The sequence below is a fragment of the Lissotriton helveticus genome, chromosome 5_1 (genome assembly GCF_964261635.1).
Source record: "Lissotriton helveticus chromosome 5_1, aLisHel1.1, whole genome shotgun sequence".
Lineage (NCBI taxonomy): Eukaryota > Metazoa > Chordata > Amphibia > Caudata > Salamandridae > Lissotriton > Lissotriton helveticus.
In genome coordinates, this window is record NC_136065.1 from 242,621,779 (window position 1) to 242,639,289 (window position 17,511).

Genomic DNA, 17,511 nt, shown 5'->3' on the forward strand with positions numbered 1-17,511 from the left:
GTTTGGCCTACATTAGTTTGGTGTATAGTGTTGTGCAGTGCATGTATGATTTACATGTGCCGGGTGTACGTGTGCCTGTAAATTGTAAAATACACTGAAAATGCAGTACTGGGCAGGGTGGATTATTTATCAATCAGTCAGGATTTATAAAGCACAGCTATTCACCCAAAAATGTATTCAGGTGCTTGCAGGTCCCGGAGGCTCACTCAAACAGCCAGGTAAGAGGGCCCTTCAGAATTAAGGATGTGAGGTGATGATCCAGAGTTCGCGTGGGGAGGTTGTTCCAGGTCTTTACTGCGGTGTGGGAGAAGGAGCATCCTCCACTTCTGCTTCGGTAGATGCAGGGACTGTAGGCAAGGTGGTGGTTATTGTAGGCGTGTCCTTGGTTGTAAAGAGCCTTGTGCGCGTGTGTCAGTAGTGGGGCATATCTTCTGCATGGGAAGCCAGTGGAGATGCCGGAGGTGGGATGTGATATTAGTTTGTTGGGGAAGGTCGAGAATGATTCTGATTGTGGCATTCTGTATTGTTTGAAGTCTCCGTAGGAGATGTGCTGCAAATCCTATGTAGAGAGAGTTGTCATAGTCTAGTCAGCTGGTGATGAAGGCCTGTGTCACAGTGCATCCAGGGTGGAGGGGTAGTCACTTGAAGATCTTATGTAGAATGCTCAGAGGGAGGAAGCAGGCGAACGAGACGGTGTTGACCTGTTATTTCAAGATGAGCTTGTTCATGATGATGATGATTCTGAGTTTTCTGGCGCGGTAGGGGGGAGTGCGTGCGGTTCCTAGGTCTGATACCCACCAGGAGTTGTTCCATGTGCTGCTGTTGTTTATGAAGATCAGTACTTCCATCTTGATGGTGTTCAGCTGTAGGCAGTTGTCAAGTCGGCGACGCTTGTCATGCATTTTTGGAAGTTGATCTTGATGGTGGTGGTGGTGTCGTCTGTGAGTGAGAGGGTTTTTTTTTATTTATTTATTCAATTTATATAGCGCGTTATCACCAATAGGTCTCTAAGCGCTTGTACTTGGAAAGACCGAACATTACAGAAAGCAGGCAACCAGATTATATCATACCCCACGCATCTCGGAAGAGTACCGTTTTTAACATTTGCCTAAAAGGAAGTAGATTAGGTTCCTTCCGAAGGCAGAGTGGTAATTTGTTCCAAGCTGCCGGTAGGGTAGTCGAGAAAGCACGTCCACCGAGGGTAGACATGCAGTAGTGAGGGCTAACCAGAAGAGTGTCCTCAGACGAGCGCAGAGTCCTCCTAGGAATGTACTGCACCAGTCTAGCTTTAATGTAACTAGGTGCATTGCCATAGACTGCCTTGTGCGCGATGCATAGGCCTTTGAATAAAATCCTCTGCCTAATGGGGAGCCAGTGTAGTTGGCACAGGAGAGGAGAGGCATGCGTACTCCTGGGTTTTCCAAAAATCAGTCTGGCTGCATCATTCATTACTATTTGCAGTCTTGAGAGTTGTTGCTGAGGGAGCCCAACATAGAGGGCATTCCCGTAGTCCAAACGTCCTAAGATCATTGCGGACACCACAGTCCTTAAAGTAGAGAAGGACAGCAGTTGGAAAATTTTACGCAGTTGCCTAAGGAGGCCAACGCATGTGCCCACCACAGAAGACACTTGATTCTTCATAGATAGATTACCATCAATATGGATGCCCAAGCTTTTCACCACCCTTGCTGGTACTGGAGTCCTACCAAGCTCCTTGGGCCAGAAGCGATCGTTCCACTGGTTGCCCGAGATGGTAATGGGCAACACTTCGGTCTTCTGTGGATTGATCTTCAAGGAGTTGGTGGACATCCAGTTGCTCGTGAACTTTAAGATGTTATGCAGGCTGGCTTGGGCTCCAGATGAATCCTCAATTTGTATGATAATCTGTGTGTCGTCAGCATAGTTGTAAATCTGACACTCCATCTGATTGAGAGCTGAAATCAGTGGCTGTAAGTATATATTAAAAAGGAGCGGTGAAAGGGCAGAACCCTGCGGAACTCGACAGGTTATGGCTGCTGATGTGGATACCAGGTCTGACATCTGAACCCTCTGCGATCTTCCCTGCAGGAATGAAGTTAGCCAGCCTAGAGCGGTAGCCCCGATGCCCAGATCTCTCAGACGCTTCAACAGTAAATTATGACACACTGTGTCAAACGCGGCGGAGAGATCTAAGAGCAGCAGGGCCCCGGGGATCTTCTTATCAGCTCTGCATCTTAGTTCATCCAAGATGGATAACATCACCAGCTCCGTGCTATGATGTTTTCGAAAGCCAGCCTGATTTCGCTCTAACAGGTTGTTGGTCTCCAGATGTTTCGAAAGATACGTCAGAACATGCTGCTCAACCACTTTAGCTAGGAAGGGTAATTGGGAGATGGGCCTATAGTTCTTTAAATTTTTAACATCGGTCCCTGGCTTCTTAAGAAGCAGGATCAACCGGGCCTCTTTGAAGGAAGTTGGAACCTGTCCCGTCTCCAAAGACCTATTTAAGAGGGTAAGGACGTCCTCTTCAATCCCCGACATAGCGAGCTTAAAAACACTAGGAGGACAAGGGTCCACCTGAGAGCCAGATTTCACTCTCTCCACCAAACTAGCTAACATCTCCTTAGTAATCAAGGGTAATGTGTTTAGGGAGCAGTGTACCTCAAAGGTATCTGGCATAATTTGTAGTGGACAGTCAAAAATTGGGGTCCGAGATATTTCACCCCAAAGATCTTCAATTTTACTTGTAAAGAAATCCTGGAAGTTCTGTCAGTCTTCCTGAGAGAACTCCGGTTTCTGCTCCTTAGTATTTCTCAATTCCGTAAGTACTTTGAAGATTTCTTTCTGCGGGTCTCGAGCTGTCGCAATTCTGGTCTCAAAAAACTCTGCTTTGCGAGCCAGAATAGCCTTTTTATAAAGTGCAAGCTCCTGCACGTATAGGCTCTGGGCATTAGTGTTATAATCCCTCCTCCAGGCTCTCTCCACTTTCCGGAGAGCCGGTTTCTTAGTTCTCAGGGTATCGTCAAACCAGGGTGCCCCCATCCCTTTATCCACCCATTTCACCTTTTTCGCCGGAGCAACAGCGTCAATGGCTTTCTTCAATTTGTCAAATAACTTTTGACGACCAGCCTCGATGTTCTCATTAGCTATATTTAAAGCGGTGGAATTTAATAAATGGCCAGCCAGCTCTTCCTTATTTATATTATTCCATCTCCTTACCATTTTCCACGCCGCTCTCGGTATGTTTCCACCCCTGTAGATCTTCCTCTGACCCCTAATTAAATAGTGGTCAGACCAAACACACGGCGCGGTGATGACATGGCCTGGGATAGAGTCTGTAGTCCATACCAGATCTAAGTTATGGCCTTTATCATGGGTAGGACCGATCACCAGTTGAATCATGCCTAAGGCCGTTAAAGCCTCTTCTAGGTGGATTGCTTGCCCTTCCTTAGGGGAGAGCTCCCAATGGAAGTTAAAGTCTCCTATTATCATCGGGTTCTCATAACGGGATCTGAGATCATGAGCAACCTCAACAAGGAGATCCAAGAAAGCTGGTTTAGCCCAGGGAGGACGGTACAGCAGTAAGATGACCAAACAAGTAGTACCCATCTCAAATTTCACTCCTAGAACCTCTGCTCCACCTAGATTTTCAGAGCATACTCTTTCTGCCCTCCAGCAAATATTATTAAAAAAACGCAACCCCCCTCCTCTCTTTGTGCCCGTGCGATTAAGCCAGATAGCCTTGAAATTCGGGGGGAGAGAAGCCACCACGTCTGGGGTAGAAGATTCCTCAAGCCACGTTTCCTTGTCTTCTGCGTAGGCAATTATGTTGAGACCGTGGAACCTATATTGGTAGTGGGTTCATATATGTGCTGAAGAGTGTGGAGCCAAGGGATGAGCCCTAGGGGACGCCGCAGGTGATATGCATGGGTTCGGAGGAAGGTGGATCATCTGGGTTCTTCCGGTGAGGAAGGAGGTCATGGATGCCTAAGTGATGGGAGTCTTTCGGTCAGCATGTGGTGAGATATGGTGTCGAAGGATGTAAAGAAGGATCAGTGCTGCTGTTTCTCCTCGATCGAGAAGGGGTTTGGATGTTGTCGGAGGCTTCGATCAGCGCAATCTTGGTGCTGTGATTGCTACGTAAGCCGAATTGGGAGGCATTTAGTAGCTGGTTCTGCTCCAGGTGTGTCATGAGTTGTTTGTTAATAATCTTTTCCAGTGCCTTCGCTGGGAATGGGAGAAGGAGATTAGCCAGTAGTTTTTGAGTTTGCTGCAAGGGTTTTTTTTAGGAGTATTCGGACTTCAGCGTGTTTCCAGGTGTTGGGAAATGTTGCAGTGGTAATAGAGGTGTTGAGAGGGTGGCGAGTTCCTGGTCGATCCTTGGTTTAGAGACTGAAGATGTGGTTTGGACATGGGTCTGTGGGAGCTCCCAACTGGATGGATTTCATGGTGAATGTGGATGGGGAGACAGAAAGCACCTACCTGCACCCAGGCCATACCGGGGACACGAACGCCGCCACCGGCCAAGAGTCAATCCTTCTTTTGCATCGCGCCGCCGCCCCGGGACCACAACTCCCGGAAGCCTCAGCGGCGGCGCGCACCTCTGACCTCGCGCCAGCGCCCGGAGGTGCTTTAAATTGGCGCTGAGGTCGGCGGAGCTCCGGAGAGACAGAAAGCACCTACCTGCACCCAGGCCTGACCGGGGACACGAACGCCGCCACCGGCCAAGAGTCAATCCTTCTTTTGCATCGCGCCGCCGCCCCGGGACCACAACTCCCGGAAGCCTCAGCGGCGGCGCGCACCTCTGACCTCGCGCCAGTGCCCGGAGGCGCTTTAAATCGGCGCTGATGTCCGCTTCGCGGGACGCGAGCGGGACGCTGGGCGAAGCCTGGGCTAAGGGCGGGCCCGTTTAAGCCCGTTAAAGAACGGAAAAGGATGGGACGGGCCACCCCTCTAATGCCTGCTCTAGGACAGTAAGGTCAGTGTCACTGAAAAAAACGTCTGTGATTAAATATATTTATAATTGACCGAGTACCATCCAGTCAATAGCGGGGATGTCTACCTCTCCGGATTCAGGCCATAGTAGCAGTAAACCATCGGGAGGGTCATAAATGGGTACCTTAGACAATTTCCTTATTAGGGTATCATCTGCCCTTGCAAAGGACATAGAACTTACCGAAAAAAGGCTATCCTTGGACATAGACTTTAACAAAAGATCTTCCCTGGGCCTCCTGGCAGGAGCCAGATCTCCGTTACATTTAGTGACTGATTCACAGGGTACGCTTCCTCCATCCGGAGTGGAGGCGCTTACCCTGTCGACTCAGGCAGTAACCATCTTGAATATAAGTGACAATTCCTCTTTAAGAGAGGGGGCTCCTGCAATAGAAATGGGTAGAGCCCCTTCACCTAATATTAAAACTCGATCAGCGGGCAAGTAAAAGCAGGACCGGCCCAGCAGAAAGGAGGGGTACAAGCAAAAAGGAAGCACCCTGGACCCCAAACATCTGTAGGGGGCAAGAAAGCTAAGTCGGATGTTAACTCTGTTCCTGCCAATGATCCAATAGTAAGGCCACCAATTAGCCCTACACAACCTCGATTGGTGGATAAAAACAGACATGGAAATCACCAGGACATTATAGGGGAGGAACTGCATCTGGATTTGGGCCCTTCTTTTTGGAAAAAACTGGAGGGCACTATTAAGAAGATATGTCACCCGCTGCATGAGCGGCTGGAATCAATTGAAAACAGATTGGTGTGTATTGAACTTTCACTGGCAGCAGCACAGAAGCAGGCAGCAGCAAGGCACAGTGCCCATTATGGTCGGGCAGTGGTGCCGGGACAAGGCAGGGCAGTAGGCCTATTTTGTCAACTGATAAGGCGCCCACTGCTAACTCACAATCTTCTGCTCTGATAGGGGTGGGAAATTCAGCACAGGCTAGTGGGGTTCCCCAATCTACTCTGGCCCCGTTAACTGCACCCTTGGATCATAATCAACCTGGAGTTGGAGGGACATCTTTGAGCAAAGGGAGAAATCAGGGAGGTGGCACTAAGAGGGATGCCAGACAGCAAAAGTTAACTGCTTTACCCAGTGCTCACAGCGAGGTTACCTTGCCTTATATCGATCTTCCTCCCCAATCAGCACCTTTTGTGGTAGTCTTGGTAGGGGTTCCATCAGTTGTCCAGGGGAAAAAAGAATCACCATTAGACCTCAAGCATAAGTGTATTTTCTGGCTCAACAAGTATCGCCCATTACCAATATATATGCGAGCTGATATCTTGGGGGTTAGGAGAGTAAACTGGATAGGCAGGGGATGTAAGACGGTGTCAGGAGACTGTATCATTATTAACTTTAGAGACCAGAGATGCGTTAATTTCATTTGCAACTGGCCTCAAAATGATCAGTCGGATGGGATGCAAGCGCTACCTTTAGCCTATTTTTATGGTCCCCCAATTCCAGTCTCCTTTGAGAGATACATGTTTTCACAGGGGATTGTACCAAATTACTGCCCACTGGGGAACATAAGGTTATTCAATAGATTCCAGGCCCTGTCGGGGCTGGGGGATTGCGACTGACAGTGCGAACCCCAAAGTACCATTCCGTGTAGAAGAGAGGGAGGCTCAATGGAGGAGGCAGTGATTGTGATTGGGCAAGTGACCACCCAGAGTAGAGGGAAAGTAGGGAAGGATGAGTTGGGTCAGTGTAACACGTGTGATGGTAACATCGAGGTGCCCAAGGTAGATGGGTTATTGAGAAGACAGAATCACGTATATCAAGGTTTAGGGGGTCTCCCTCAAAGGGCTGTACCATCTGAAGGATCTTCATGTCAGACATCCCTGATCTCATGGAATGTGGCGGGCTTGGGGTCTAGGCTAAAATCGCAGCCCTTGGTAGAATTCATTGACCGCTTTGACATTTGTTTGTTTCAAGAGGTTTGGGCGGTTGAACCAATGTTTAGAGTGGGTTATTTGAATTACTTTGTTCCAGCTGTTAAAAAAGGCCCGGGCGTCCCATGGGGGGATTAGTAATATGGATTAGGCAGTCCCTGAAATGTTATACACAGTTGCTCCCGGTTGTAAATAATGATATTCTTGGAGTTAGGTTCAGATTCCATGCTAATTTAGAAATTGATATCTACAATGTCTATGCTAGGGGCCTTCAAGGTGGCAAGAAATCTGATGTTGTATCTGAGCTGGATATATTAGTTCAGGCTACCCCCCCCCCCCCCTAACACCCTGACAATGATCCGTGGGGACTTTAACACCACTTTTGAACCCTTTGGGTTGGATGATGCACACTTAACAGAGGATGAGGACGCTAGGTGGGGAGTTCCTCAGCTTGGTACTAAACCCATAAGGAAGTGGACCAAGGCCGCAATCCAGTTAAAGGGCCTCTGTTTGGGAAACCAGCTGAGGGCGGCCAACGGGCGCACATTGTCAGACAAAATGGGAAAGGAAACTTTTGACAATGGTGTTAGGGCAAGCAACATTGACTACTTATTGGTACCCCTTGGTTTGTGGTCTACCCTTCAGGATATGGAGGTGGTGACCCGTATTGAAAGTGACCACAATCCCTTGACTGCATTGTTTAACCTGGGTTTACAGGAAGGGGTTGAGGCTCATGGGGGTTTCTCTCCTCCAGCTTTAGTTCTGGCAAATGACAAGCGCCACCTTAAGTGGTGTCAAGTTGCTGAGCATCAGGAAATCATTGGCAAAATTGAGGGAAATTTGGAAGGGGCACTAGAGGCTCTGGAGGAAGCTACCCGGAAGGGGTCCCCTTTCAATCTACTCCTAGAAGCTCACAACAGGTTTTTTGCCAAACTTAAAACCTATTTTTGTAAACCGAGCTCAGATAAAAGAAGAATTTTGACAAAGGAAGTGGAGAGCTGGTACGATGGCTCTTGCCGCCAAGCTAGGGGAGAGTTGGGACAAGCCCTAAAAACTAAAGACATGGGCACAATAAGGGTGGCCCGTGCGAATTATAGGCTTAAGCAACACATAGCCAAAAGGGACTGGGAAGAGGCCACGTGGCAGGATCTCAAAATGGCATGTAGTGCGAAGAACCCCAAACTTTTTTGGGAAATTTTTAAATGGGACAGAGGAGGGAATCGTGAGAGCCCCCAAAACAATGTTGATCAAAACGCCTGGGTTGATTTTTTTAAGCCCCAATACGCTAGTCGGGTGACGGGGAACAGTGAGGGAGCATTTGATTATACATTCTATAAGGAGGCTGTCTTTACTGGGGGTGATGCGGATAGGGCATTCGACCTTGTCACAGAGGGACGGGCTCCCGGCATGGATTGTGTCTCTGCAGATCTATTTCTAAATATTAGAGGACGATGGCGGACCTATATTTTATATGTGGCGAACGCCATAGCCCAAGGGATGGATGTCCCTAAATCATGGAAAGGGGCTGAAATAGTGCCGGTTTACAAAAAAGGGGATACGACACTTGCAAGTAACTACAGGCCAATTAACTTGATTGACTGTATGCAAAAAATCCTGGGGCGGCTGGTTCTGGGCCGAATCCAGAACTGGATGGATAATGATAATATATTAAGTCACCTCCATGCTGGTTTTCGCCCAAAAACAAGTACCATAGACCAGGTTTTACGCTTCATTATTTTATATTGGAGTACCGTGGTCTTGGGAAATGGCTCCCTGTACGCAGTCTTTGTAGATTTAAGGGCGGCTTTTGACTTGGTCCCACATCACACATAGTGGAAAGTCCTAGCGGAGCAGGGGATGGCCCCAGAATTGCTGAGTTTGATCGTCCGTCTGCATGAGGGTACGTTCGCTAGGGTTCGGTGGGGTTGCCAGGGAGAGGTTACAGAGCCGTTCCCGGTGGAGCGGGGAGTGAGGCAAGGCTGCGTTATGGCGCCGACCTTGTTCTCACTCTTTGTGAACGGGGTGGCGGATTACCTCTCCCTGGTCCCGACCGACGCCCCTGCGATGTCTGGTGAGCGGGTCACAATCCTCATGTTTGCGGACGACACCCTCATCATTTCCAAAACACCTAGTGGGCTCCAGAACGCGCTGAAGCGTTTTGAAGATTTCTGCCTCGATAGGGGCCTAGAAATAAATACTGAAAAAACTAAATTTATGGGCCTTACTGCCCGCAAGACGCAGGGGTGTGCCAGACCTTTCAGAGGTTTATATGAATGGGTCCCCGCTGGAGCGGGTGGATGCATTCACCTACCTGGGGGTTACCCTCCAGAGAGATCTGGGATGGTCAAGCCAACTGGACATCGCAGTGCTTAAACATCATCAGCAGGCAGGCATTCTTCTGAAAAAATTCCCCTCATCACTAACAAAGCCCATTAGCCCTTTAATGGAAGTTTACGGGTTGAAGGTGCTAAGTTCGGCCATCTATGGAGCCGAACTTTGGGGATTTGAGGACTTAAGAAAGTTGACGCTGGCAGAAAATGAATTTCTGCACAAAGCAACCAGTGTTCCCATAAGTACCCCGCTAATTCCACTAATGTGGGATCTTGGAAAAAAGGGTATACACCCGTTACAACGGATCTTTTACTCCGCACTACCATTACAACGCGACTTTTACTCCGCATACCATTACAACGCATTGCGCTGGGGGGCGCTCTCGGATAGGGAATAAGTATAATTTACTATCCAACACCTTCCCTAGGGTCCACGGGGACTGGAGTTAGAATAGTAAATTATACTTACCACTATCCAGCGCCCCAAGGCGCTATGCGTTGTAACGGTATGCGGAGTAAAAGTCGCGTTGTAATGGTCTGCGGAGTAATAGTATGCGTTATAACGTCATACATCCGGAAAAAAGGCGGTGCAAGATCAAGCATTCTTAAGGCCATTATAGTATTGGCGCCGCTGGTGGACTACGGAAGAATTACAGCATTACGCTCTGGGTCTGAGGGAGATAATGGTTAAGGATTCTTGCCATAAAATTCATTGGCTGAGGGCCATCCGGTCTTTACTTCTTAAATTGGGTATGAGAGCTATGGGAGGACCCGGAAAATGCCTTATTTCCCTCTAAAAAAAATTTAAAAGAAAAGTACTGGGAGATGGTGATTACAGACATGAGGGTAAAGGGATTCTCCTCGCACTTAACAGAACGGTTCTTGGAAATTAAGGATCGACCAAAGGTTGGAATTATACTGGGACATTATTGGGAAACAGTTGGACCGTAAGCTCTATTTCCAACTTAGAGTAGGCTCCCTCCCAGTAAAGTCTTTCACAGCTAAATGGGCAGGGGAAAACGGTAATGATAGATGCCTCAAGTGTGGGGAGGAGCAAGAGTCACTAAGCCATTTCCTATTCTTCTGTCCTTTGTATACCGCTCCTAGATCGCTGTGGATTAAGCCTGTATGCAAACTATTAGGTATACAAAGACACGGGAGGCTTTAAGAATTTTATGTACAGACCCGACACCCCTAATTGCTCTGGCTGTGGCCAAATTTCTGAAATGGGCCTGGGTAATTCGCAGAAAACATATAGCGATAGGCATGTGACTATTAAGCTGTTTACACCCATAAATATCGGGGGCTATTGATATTGATATGAGATTTTTGTTTAATACTCCTCTGGCCCAAATGTATTTTATCAGATTGTTTTTAGGATTTATGAATTAATGTAATTTGATATTCGGCATTAGTCTATTGTAGTTTAATATTTATTGTATATGTTTTTATGGATTTTTTATTCAAAAATGTGATTTTTATGTACACTTTTATGACTTAAATCGTCGAATAAAGTTTATAAATTGAAACTGGTATTATATGAATGTGCTGGATGTATGTGTGCCTGTGAATGGTATAATGCATAAAGGTTGTAATGCTGTGAAATGCATGTGCTGGGTGTACATCTGCCTTTGAATGGTACAACACATGGAAGACTCTGGGTTCCGTTGTGGGAGATCCAGGGTTGCATGTTGAAACAAGAAGAGAGGAGGTAGATGAATGCCCCCAGACAGATTTGTGTATTGCTGCATTCCTGTAAGCAGGGTGAGACACACTGGAGGAACGGAAAGACAGGCTCTCCAGTGTACTTCAAAGGGGGCTCTTGATTCAGATAGAGTCATAATGAAGGGGCCAGGGCACATATCAGGAAGGAGACTGGCTGATAATAGAATAAGAAATAGTAGGGCTGAGGCCATGGGGTAACCTTTTGATGCACATATCACTATCGCTGACATCCAGGTGTAAACCTCCAGTCACTCCCATGGACTGTGTTGTGGGGCTTCAGAGTTGCTCCTGCTATCACAAATAACTTTGAAGAGGAGAAGAGAACAGAGGAGTGGGCACTTCAAAAGGAAGCAAACCCCCCAAAGAAACTTCATAGACTCTACATTACATTTGTTGTCTGGAAATGGACTATAAGAAGGGCAGCTTGAGACTGCAAAAATTGACAACTGTTGAACTGCCAGTCTGGCTGTGCGATGAGGCGAAGCTCAGCAAGACTTCTGCCTGTGACTACGACTGGCAGCCAATGCCTGTTAATCTCCCAGCTGGATGAGGGGACATCACTAAGGGAATCCAAGACCACCTACCCTGGAGCACAAGCGACTGCCTGATTGCAAAGACAAGTGTGCCCTGTGATGAAGAGGAAAGCATTAGGGGGAGCAAAGTCTGGTGGGGAATCCAGGAGAGTGGATCTCCGTAGAGAGGTGTGAGGCGACAGCTGCTGAACTGATCGATTTCTTACCTGTGTGCAGAGGAAGTCAGAGACCCCTGTATGCCAGAGGAGAGGCAACATGAAGTGAGCCGTGACTGTTACTGCAGAAAACGGGTCACTGTCCATGTGTAGGTTAAGTCTGTGGCCCTGTATGCCATGTGAGGCTGCCCTGATGCAGAGTGGGCCATAGCCCATGTATGCTGTTAAGTCAGCAACCCTGTATGCCAAATGGGGCATCAACCTGGCACACAGAAACAGTCAAGGGTTTTGCCGGGGGAGATCAAAGGCTCACAGCGAGTGGTGAAACTACAACCCATAACTACTAGATGCTGTAAGAACAGTGCAAAGCTGTGCAAAATGTTGAGAAGTTCAGACTCCCTCCATCCTCACCCTCTACGTGTATTTGTCATGAGCCTACTGTGACGGAGAAAGAAATGAAAGGCTGATTTCTTCTGACCAAAGGAGATGGGTAAAAGAGTACCCCTGATGGGCGACCACTTAGCTCAATCACAACTGTCCTGGTATTAGTACACCCAGATCTTCTGAGAGTAGGTACAGAGTAGGTACAGAGTTTCCATTCTCACCATCCTGAAAACAAGCCATATAATAATCAAAGGAGGATCGGCAAGGGTAGCAAGTATAAGGCCACCCAGCCCCCTCCTGCAACATTGCGGGAGCATGGATGGCTCACCTGCACCAGACAGCCACCTTCCAAGCCCCTTGACAGCTTACCCATTCCCCCTCTCCACATGCAGGGGTGCCCTGGGGATCCCTCCATAGGTGCTTGGGATTCTTTTTCAAATTCCAAGGGAGTCAGAGGCAATAAACACGTTTGATGAACAAACCTGCTGGGACCCAAAACTGAGAATAAGTATCAGCTGGTGAAGGATACATTTTGACTCCGACCTTCCCCTCACCCTCCCCTTTGTCTAGCAGAGTTGTCAAACACATGGGCAGCACTGTGCTTGTCTATTTGAAATCAGCAGATTGGAGGGAAAAGATACCCGTTCTCCTCTCATCAGTGTTGTGTGACTCTGGCCAGGAAGAAGGACCTCCTGAAGTTTAAGAAGGAGATTGTGGCTTGAGATCTTATGCCATATTTTAGACTTTCAATGCAACTCAGTATGGAACACCGAGTTCAAAAACACGTTTACACAGTGAAAATCTGTCGTGATTTTACTTGACAACCTGAACACTGTCTGCAGATGACAATATGACTGCCAGCATCTTGGCCTAGCAGGATATGCCCCAAGGAGGCTCTAGGTGTGGATAAGCTGCAAAATAGGTAAGTTGGTAGTTTTCTCCATGGGAAATAAGGAGTGGGAGGCTGGCAAATTGTTGTTGGCTGTAGTTTGGAAGTTTCATCCTGCTTTGTCACTCTGCTCCCACCAATTCCCCCTTTAAGGCTCCACTTTCGACCAGTTGTGTCGTTTTAGAGATGTGTCCCCCAGCACCCCAATTAAGACCTATCCAGCAAACCCAGATGTCTCTGACAAATCCAAAAGCCCCAAGCTTCCTCCTTTCAACTCTCTTTGAATTTCTGGGCTCTCATTCATTTGTTGTGGCTCCCATGCAAACCACTGATGCCAGCTCATAGTCCACAACCTGATTTATATTCCATTCTAAACTCATCTTTGCCCTTCAAATTGACGCAGAGCTCAAAGAGATATGGTTGTAAGTGCCTACGCTATGAAACATTCTGCCATTCTTTTGAACAAATCATTCAGCATAACTGTGCATATTTCTAGTAACGGGGTACCATAACATAGGATACAGCGACTTGCCAAACTATCTGCCAGGAAGGCTGGAGACTGAGCAGCAAGGTAAGCCCTAAATCTCAAACAAAGGCATAGCCTCAATCCTGCACGGAAAACACGGAAATGATTTCAAGTGGTGTGCAGGCCTACACTTAAGAATATACAATAGATTACTCTGCAACAGGTCCCTGCATATAAACAGAAATCATCTTCCAGTCACAAGAATTGATCAACCACAATCACTTGGAAACAAGCATTCAGGCAACAGAAATAAGCGGCCTTAATTTAGAGCTTCCCAGCCCAAGGTTTTGAAATGCCCTAAAACTGATCTTGATAGGCAAACTGAGGTACATCCCTTTAGGAAGATATGACGTTAAAATTAGATTTCCATTAAGTAATGAAAGCTGTCCCACCTGGATTGGCCTCAGAAGATGGATTCAACTGCAATCCTCCTACAACCTACAACTAACCCCCTTGTAATCCCTTTAAAATATTTTCCAAACATACACAGAAGCATCTGATTTTCTTTGCAACTCTTAAACAATCCTACTGGACGATATTTTCACGCTAGTTACTAGAGTTTCCCTCTCAACATCCCCAATGTGTTCATTTTCGGAAGCACACTGAAGCTGTCTCAAAGCAACATATTTGGCTCTATAGAAAAGCCTCCTCAAATAAATAAAGTGCACTAGACTAAAAGGGACTAACTTTCTCAGGATTAGTCTTCCCAATTTGATTAGTGGTGCCAACAAAGCGGAGATTTAGGGTCATGGTTACCAATACCCCACTCTGAACAAAGCTTATTAAATCAAACAAGCGCCAAGGAACAGGTGGAAATGGTAGATCCTACAAGATGAAAAATGAACACAAATTAATAAAAAGAGAACATATATATTAAATAATATCCTTTCATGGGCAGAGAGGTGGTTTCAAATAACTTTTCAGGCTTAGAAAAAGGGCCCAACATAGGATGGCCAAACATTACAAACACTACAAACAACTGATGCACATGGATAGGCAACAATTGCAATATTTACAGTACCTGCTGTTTCGGAAGGCTCAGCAACTTTCTCTCCTTTTTCTCCTTGATCATCCTCTCCCGAGACGTTGGAGATCTGTCTTCTCACAGTTTTACCGGGTCCTGCACCCGACGTTACGCTGGCGACAGACAGCAACGGAATAGCTTGGCTTTCCTATAATAAGAATTATAAAAGCACAGGCATAACTAGGTCATGTTCAAAAATGCCCTGCGTGGATTTATGCTGAATACACCCAATTTCTTGCAATTGAACTGTTAGAACTCATCATATTTTTTGCCCAAATTTCATTTTTTTTATAACTTTTTTTTTTAATTCCTTAGGCACTATGTGCCATGTAGATCAACTCATTGTACCTTATTATACTTAAGCAACAACATCTTCTGATTAGCTACAGACTTGGACAATCAAGAGTTCAATGAAACTTAGAGACATTAATGATTGATAATGCTGAACAGATGGGACATTACACAGTAGCTTTTTGGAGGACATTCATTGCTTGATTTCCATCTAAAAAGAACAAGGATTGCTTTTAACATTTGATTGATTTTTCCTTTTTTTGGCAGTGGTGGGAAACCATAATTTTGCTTGTGCTCAAATACAACTAAATGTCACAGCTGACTGGCTGCCTTGGTCTTTTAATTCGGGGCTGACACAATCTGCTGTTTCTGTCTCTTGCATTGGCTGCTCGTCTGTGAAGTCACAGAAATCCATCTGGGCACGATTGCTGAATGTCAAAAATGTTCCACCAGGATTCAGACATTTTAAAAGCAATATCAACATCTGCTTTCAATTCCACTAAGTGAAATGTAACTATATTGTGAATACAACCTGTTTTGCAACTTCAAATGTAACTATTCAGGAGTTACAATTCTAAAACTACGTATATCATTGACTAAATCCTGTGAACATCAGGCCGACAGTGGTTGCTTGTGTATATGCATAATCTGTAATGCGTGCCTAAACTTAAGCAACAGCAAGGCCAATGTATGTGGTCCGAACATCAAAATGACAGACAAGAATGCTTAACAAACAATTAGGTTAAATATAACAGTTTTATTTTTCCTTACTCCTAGAAATTAACTGTTCCATTCCTTTGCTGCAATCAGATGGAACTTCGGTAAGACATTTTGTAACTATTTTCAACCACAGACTAAAGGCAGTCAGAGGCCTGACAGGCAGACACCCTGACTAAAGTAATAAATTACTAAACAAACTGGTCTCTTTGTATATTTACCAGGATCAGCTAGGACTGAGCAAGACAAGACACAAGTGCTTTTGATGTAGCAGACTATTCATCTTGGCAAAGTCATTGTGCATTTATTTTGCACACGGGTGATCCAGCGCTCTCACCAAAATATTGCACAAATGACACTATCTACTACCACAAAACTTACACTACAACACTAGGCCCATAACAACAATAGAGCGCTTGAATCATGAGGCGATAAGATCTAAATATAGTTGTTTAAACCATCTGCAATAATCAAGACCAGCTTGTCATTTTAGAAAGTTTATTTTAACACATCTAGAAAAACTTAGGTTTTGGTATTTTATTAAACAAGCATTAGAAAAATGTCATAAAGAAAGATGTATTCAGAATTAATTAAAAGAGCATAAATCAAGAATTATTATTCATTAGCAGAAATAAGTAAAATTAAGCATTTTCCAAAATCCTAACTATATCTCTGTCTCTACCCTCATCACCTAGTAATAAAGTAATTAATAAAAACTCCTGTCCTCACGTGTAAAGTCCATCAGCATAACATCGTCCTCCAGAATTCTCGAGCGTAAGCCAACTATGTGTTCTCTGAACCTATTCTTATACCCTAATTTTAGCTGAGCTAACTATTTTTCACATTTCAGCAGACGAATTCTAGTTCTCCATTGGCTGAGCCACCTCGTACCACAGTAAACTGTGACACCTCCTTCTTACATGCCCGGGCAAATTCACTAGTCCATTGTTCATTTAGAAGTCTTGGCAGCTTCTCCTTAGGCTGCTACATTTTGTAGCAACAGTTTCCTTTTAACCTTGAGCTAGTCAGCTCTGAACTCCCATGGCACGTTAGCAAACGTTAGCAAATTTCTCCAAAAAGTCATCTTTTTAGCAGTTCATTCCAAAACCTTTCAAAATAAAAGCTCAGAGGCCTTTTCCATCCTTCTTGGAATTATTTTCACTTGAGCCATTTTCATCATTAGGCCTCTTTCAGAAAGCGTCAATTTTCTGCGCCACTGTCCCTGCGTCACTTTTAAAAGGGTACTATTTTCCTGCAGCCATCTCTAAGCTTCACTTGTAAAACTATTATATAAACAAACACAAAGAATAATTAATGCAAGAAATACAGTTTGTTCTGTTGCCTCCCATCATTGCTAATTATTAACCCATTAGTCTAAATTACCTAGCAGTAAAGCACAAATAAAGCAGCATTTTATATCTACCTGTCTTCATGAATCCATAAAACCTTATGTGCACCTAGAATAGTAGAAATAACATCACATAGACAAGGGAAGCAAAATAAGCACATGCCATTATTTTAAAAACAGCTGCTATTAGTTATGACATGACAATAGACAGGATTAATTTATTATTTTCCACATATATAAGAATGCAACATAATGCACATTTATAAGCACACATGTTAATTTCCCACGTGTTCGGTAATGTAATGTAACTTTAAACTAGGTTGAATTATTATACACAGCACAAATTGTTAGCATTATTAATTTATTTATGGAAGTGTGACTTCACGGGTTTAAACAAATTTTTGTTTTCTATCCCGCTCCATCAACTCCCTCATCTGGTGATTAACAAATCACCACACCAGCACCCAATATTTTAGCAAAGATTTTATCTAAGATGAACATGATTCAATTTCACCTGTGTTAGTATTTCTAAAGACTTATCTCATCAGTTTATCTACAATTCTCATATTGAGTTTTAAGAAACCCCTCTAGTTCTATTTCATTCTCTTGTGTAACATGCAACTGAGCTTCAATAAAAGTGTTGTAAAAACTATAACTAATAAAATGTCAGTATTATACTATGTTTGTCTTGACTAGCTGAAACTTTGTTTGTCCTATTGACCTCA

The 17,511-nt window shown here is 45.1% G+C and overlaps 1 protein-coding gene across 4 annotated transcripts in view; it reads right to left on the bottom strand.

The window, feature by feature from the left end:
• PNPLA7 (patatin like domain 7, lysophospholipase) overlaps window positions 1-17,511 on the bottom strand; it is a 1,524,034-nt gene that overhangs the window by 1,208,807 nt on the left and 297,716 nt on the right. For all 4 annotated transcript variants that reach the window (XM_078642105.1, XM_078642108.1, XM_078642106.1 and 1 more), the window contains one exon: window positions 14,428-14,578. In XM_078642105.1, coding sequence (XP_078498231.1) covers window positions 14,428-14,578 — 151 coding nt within the window. The remainder of the gene's footprint in view (window positions 1-14,427; window positions 14,579-17,511) is intronic.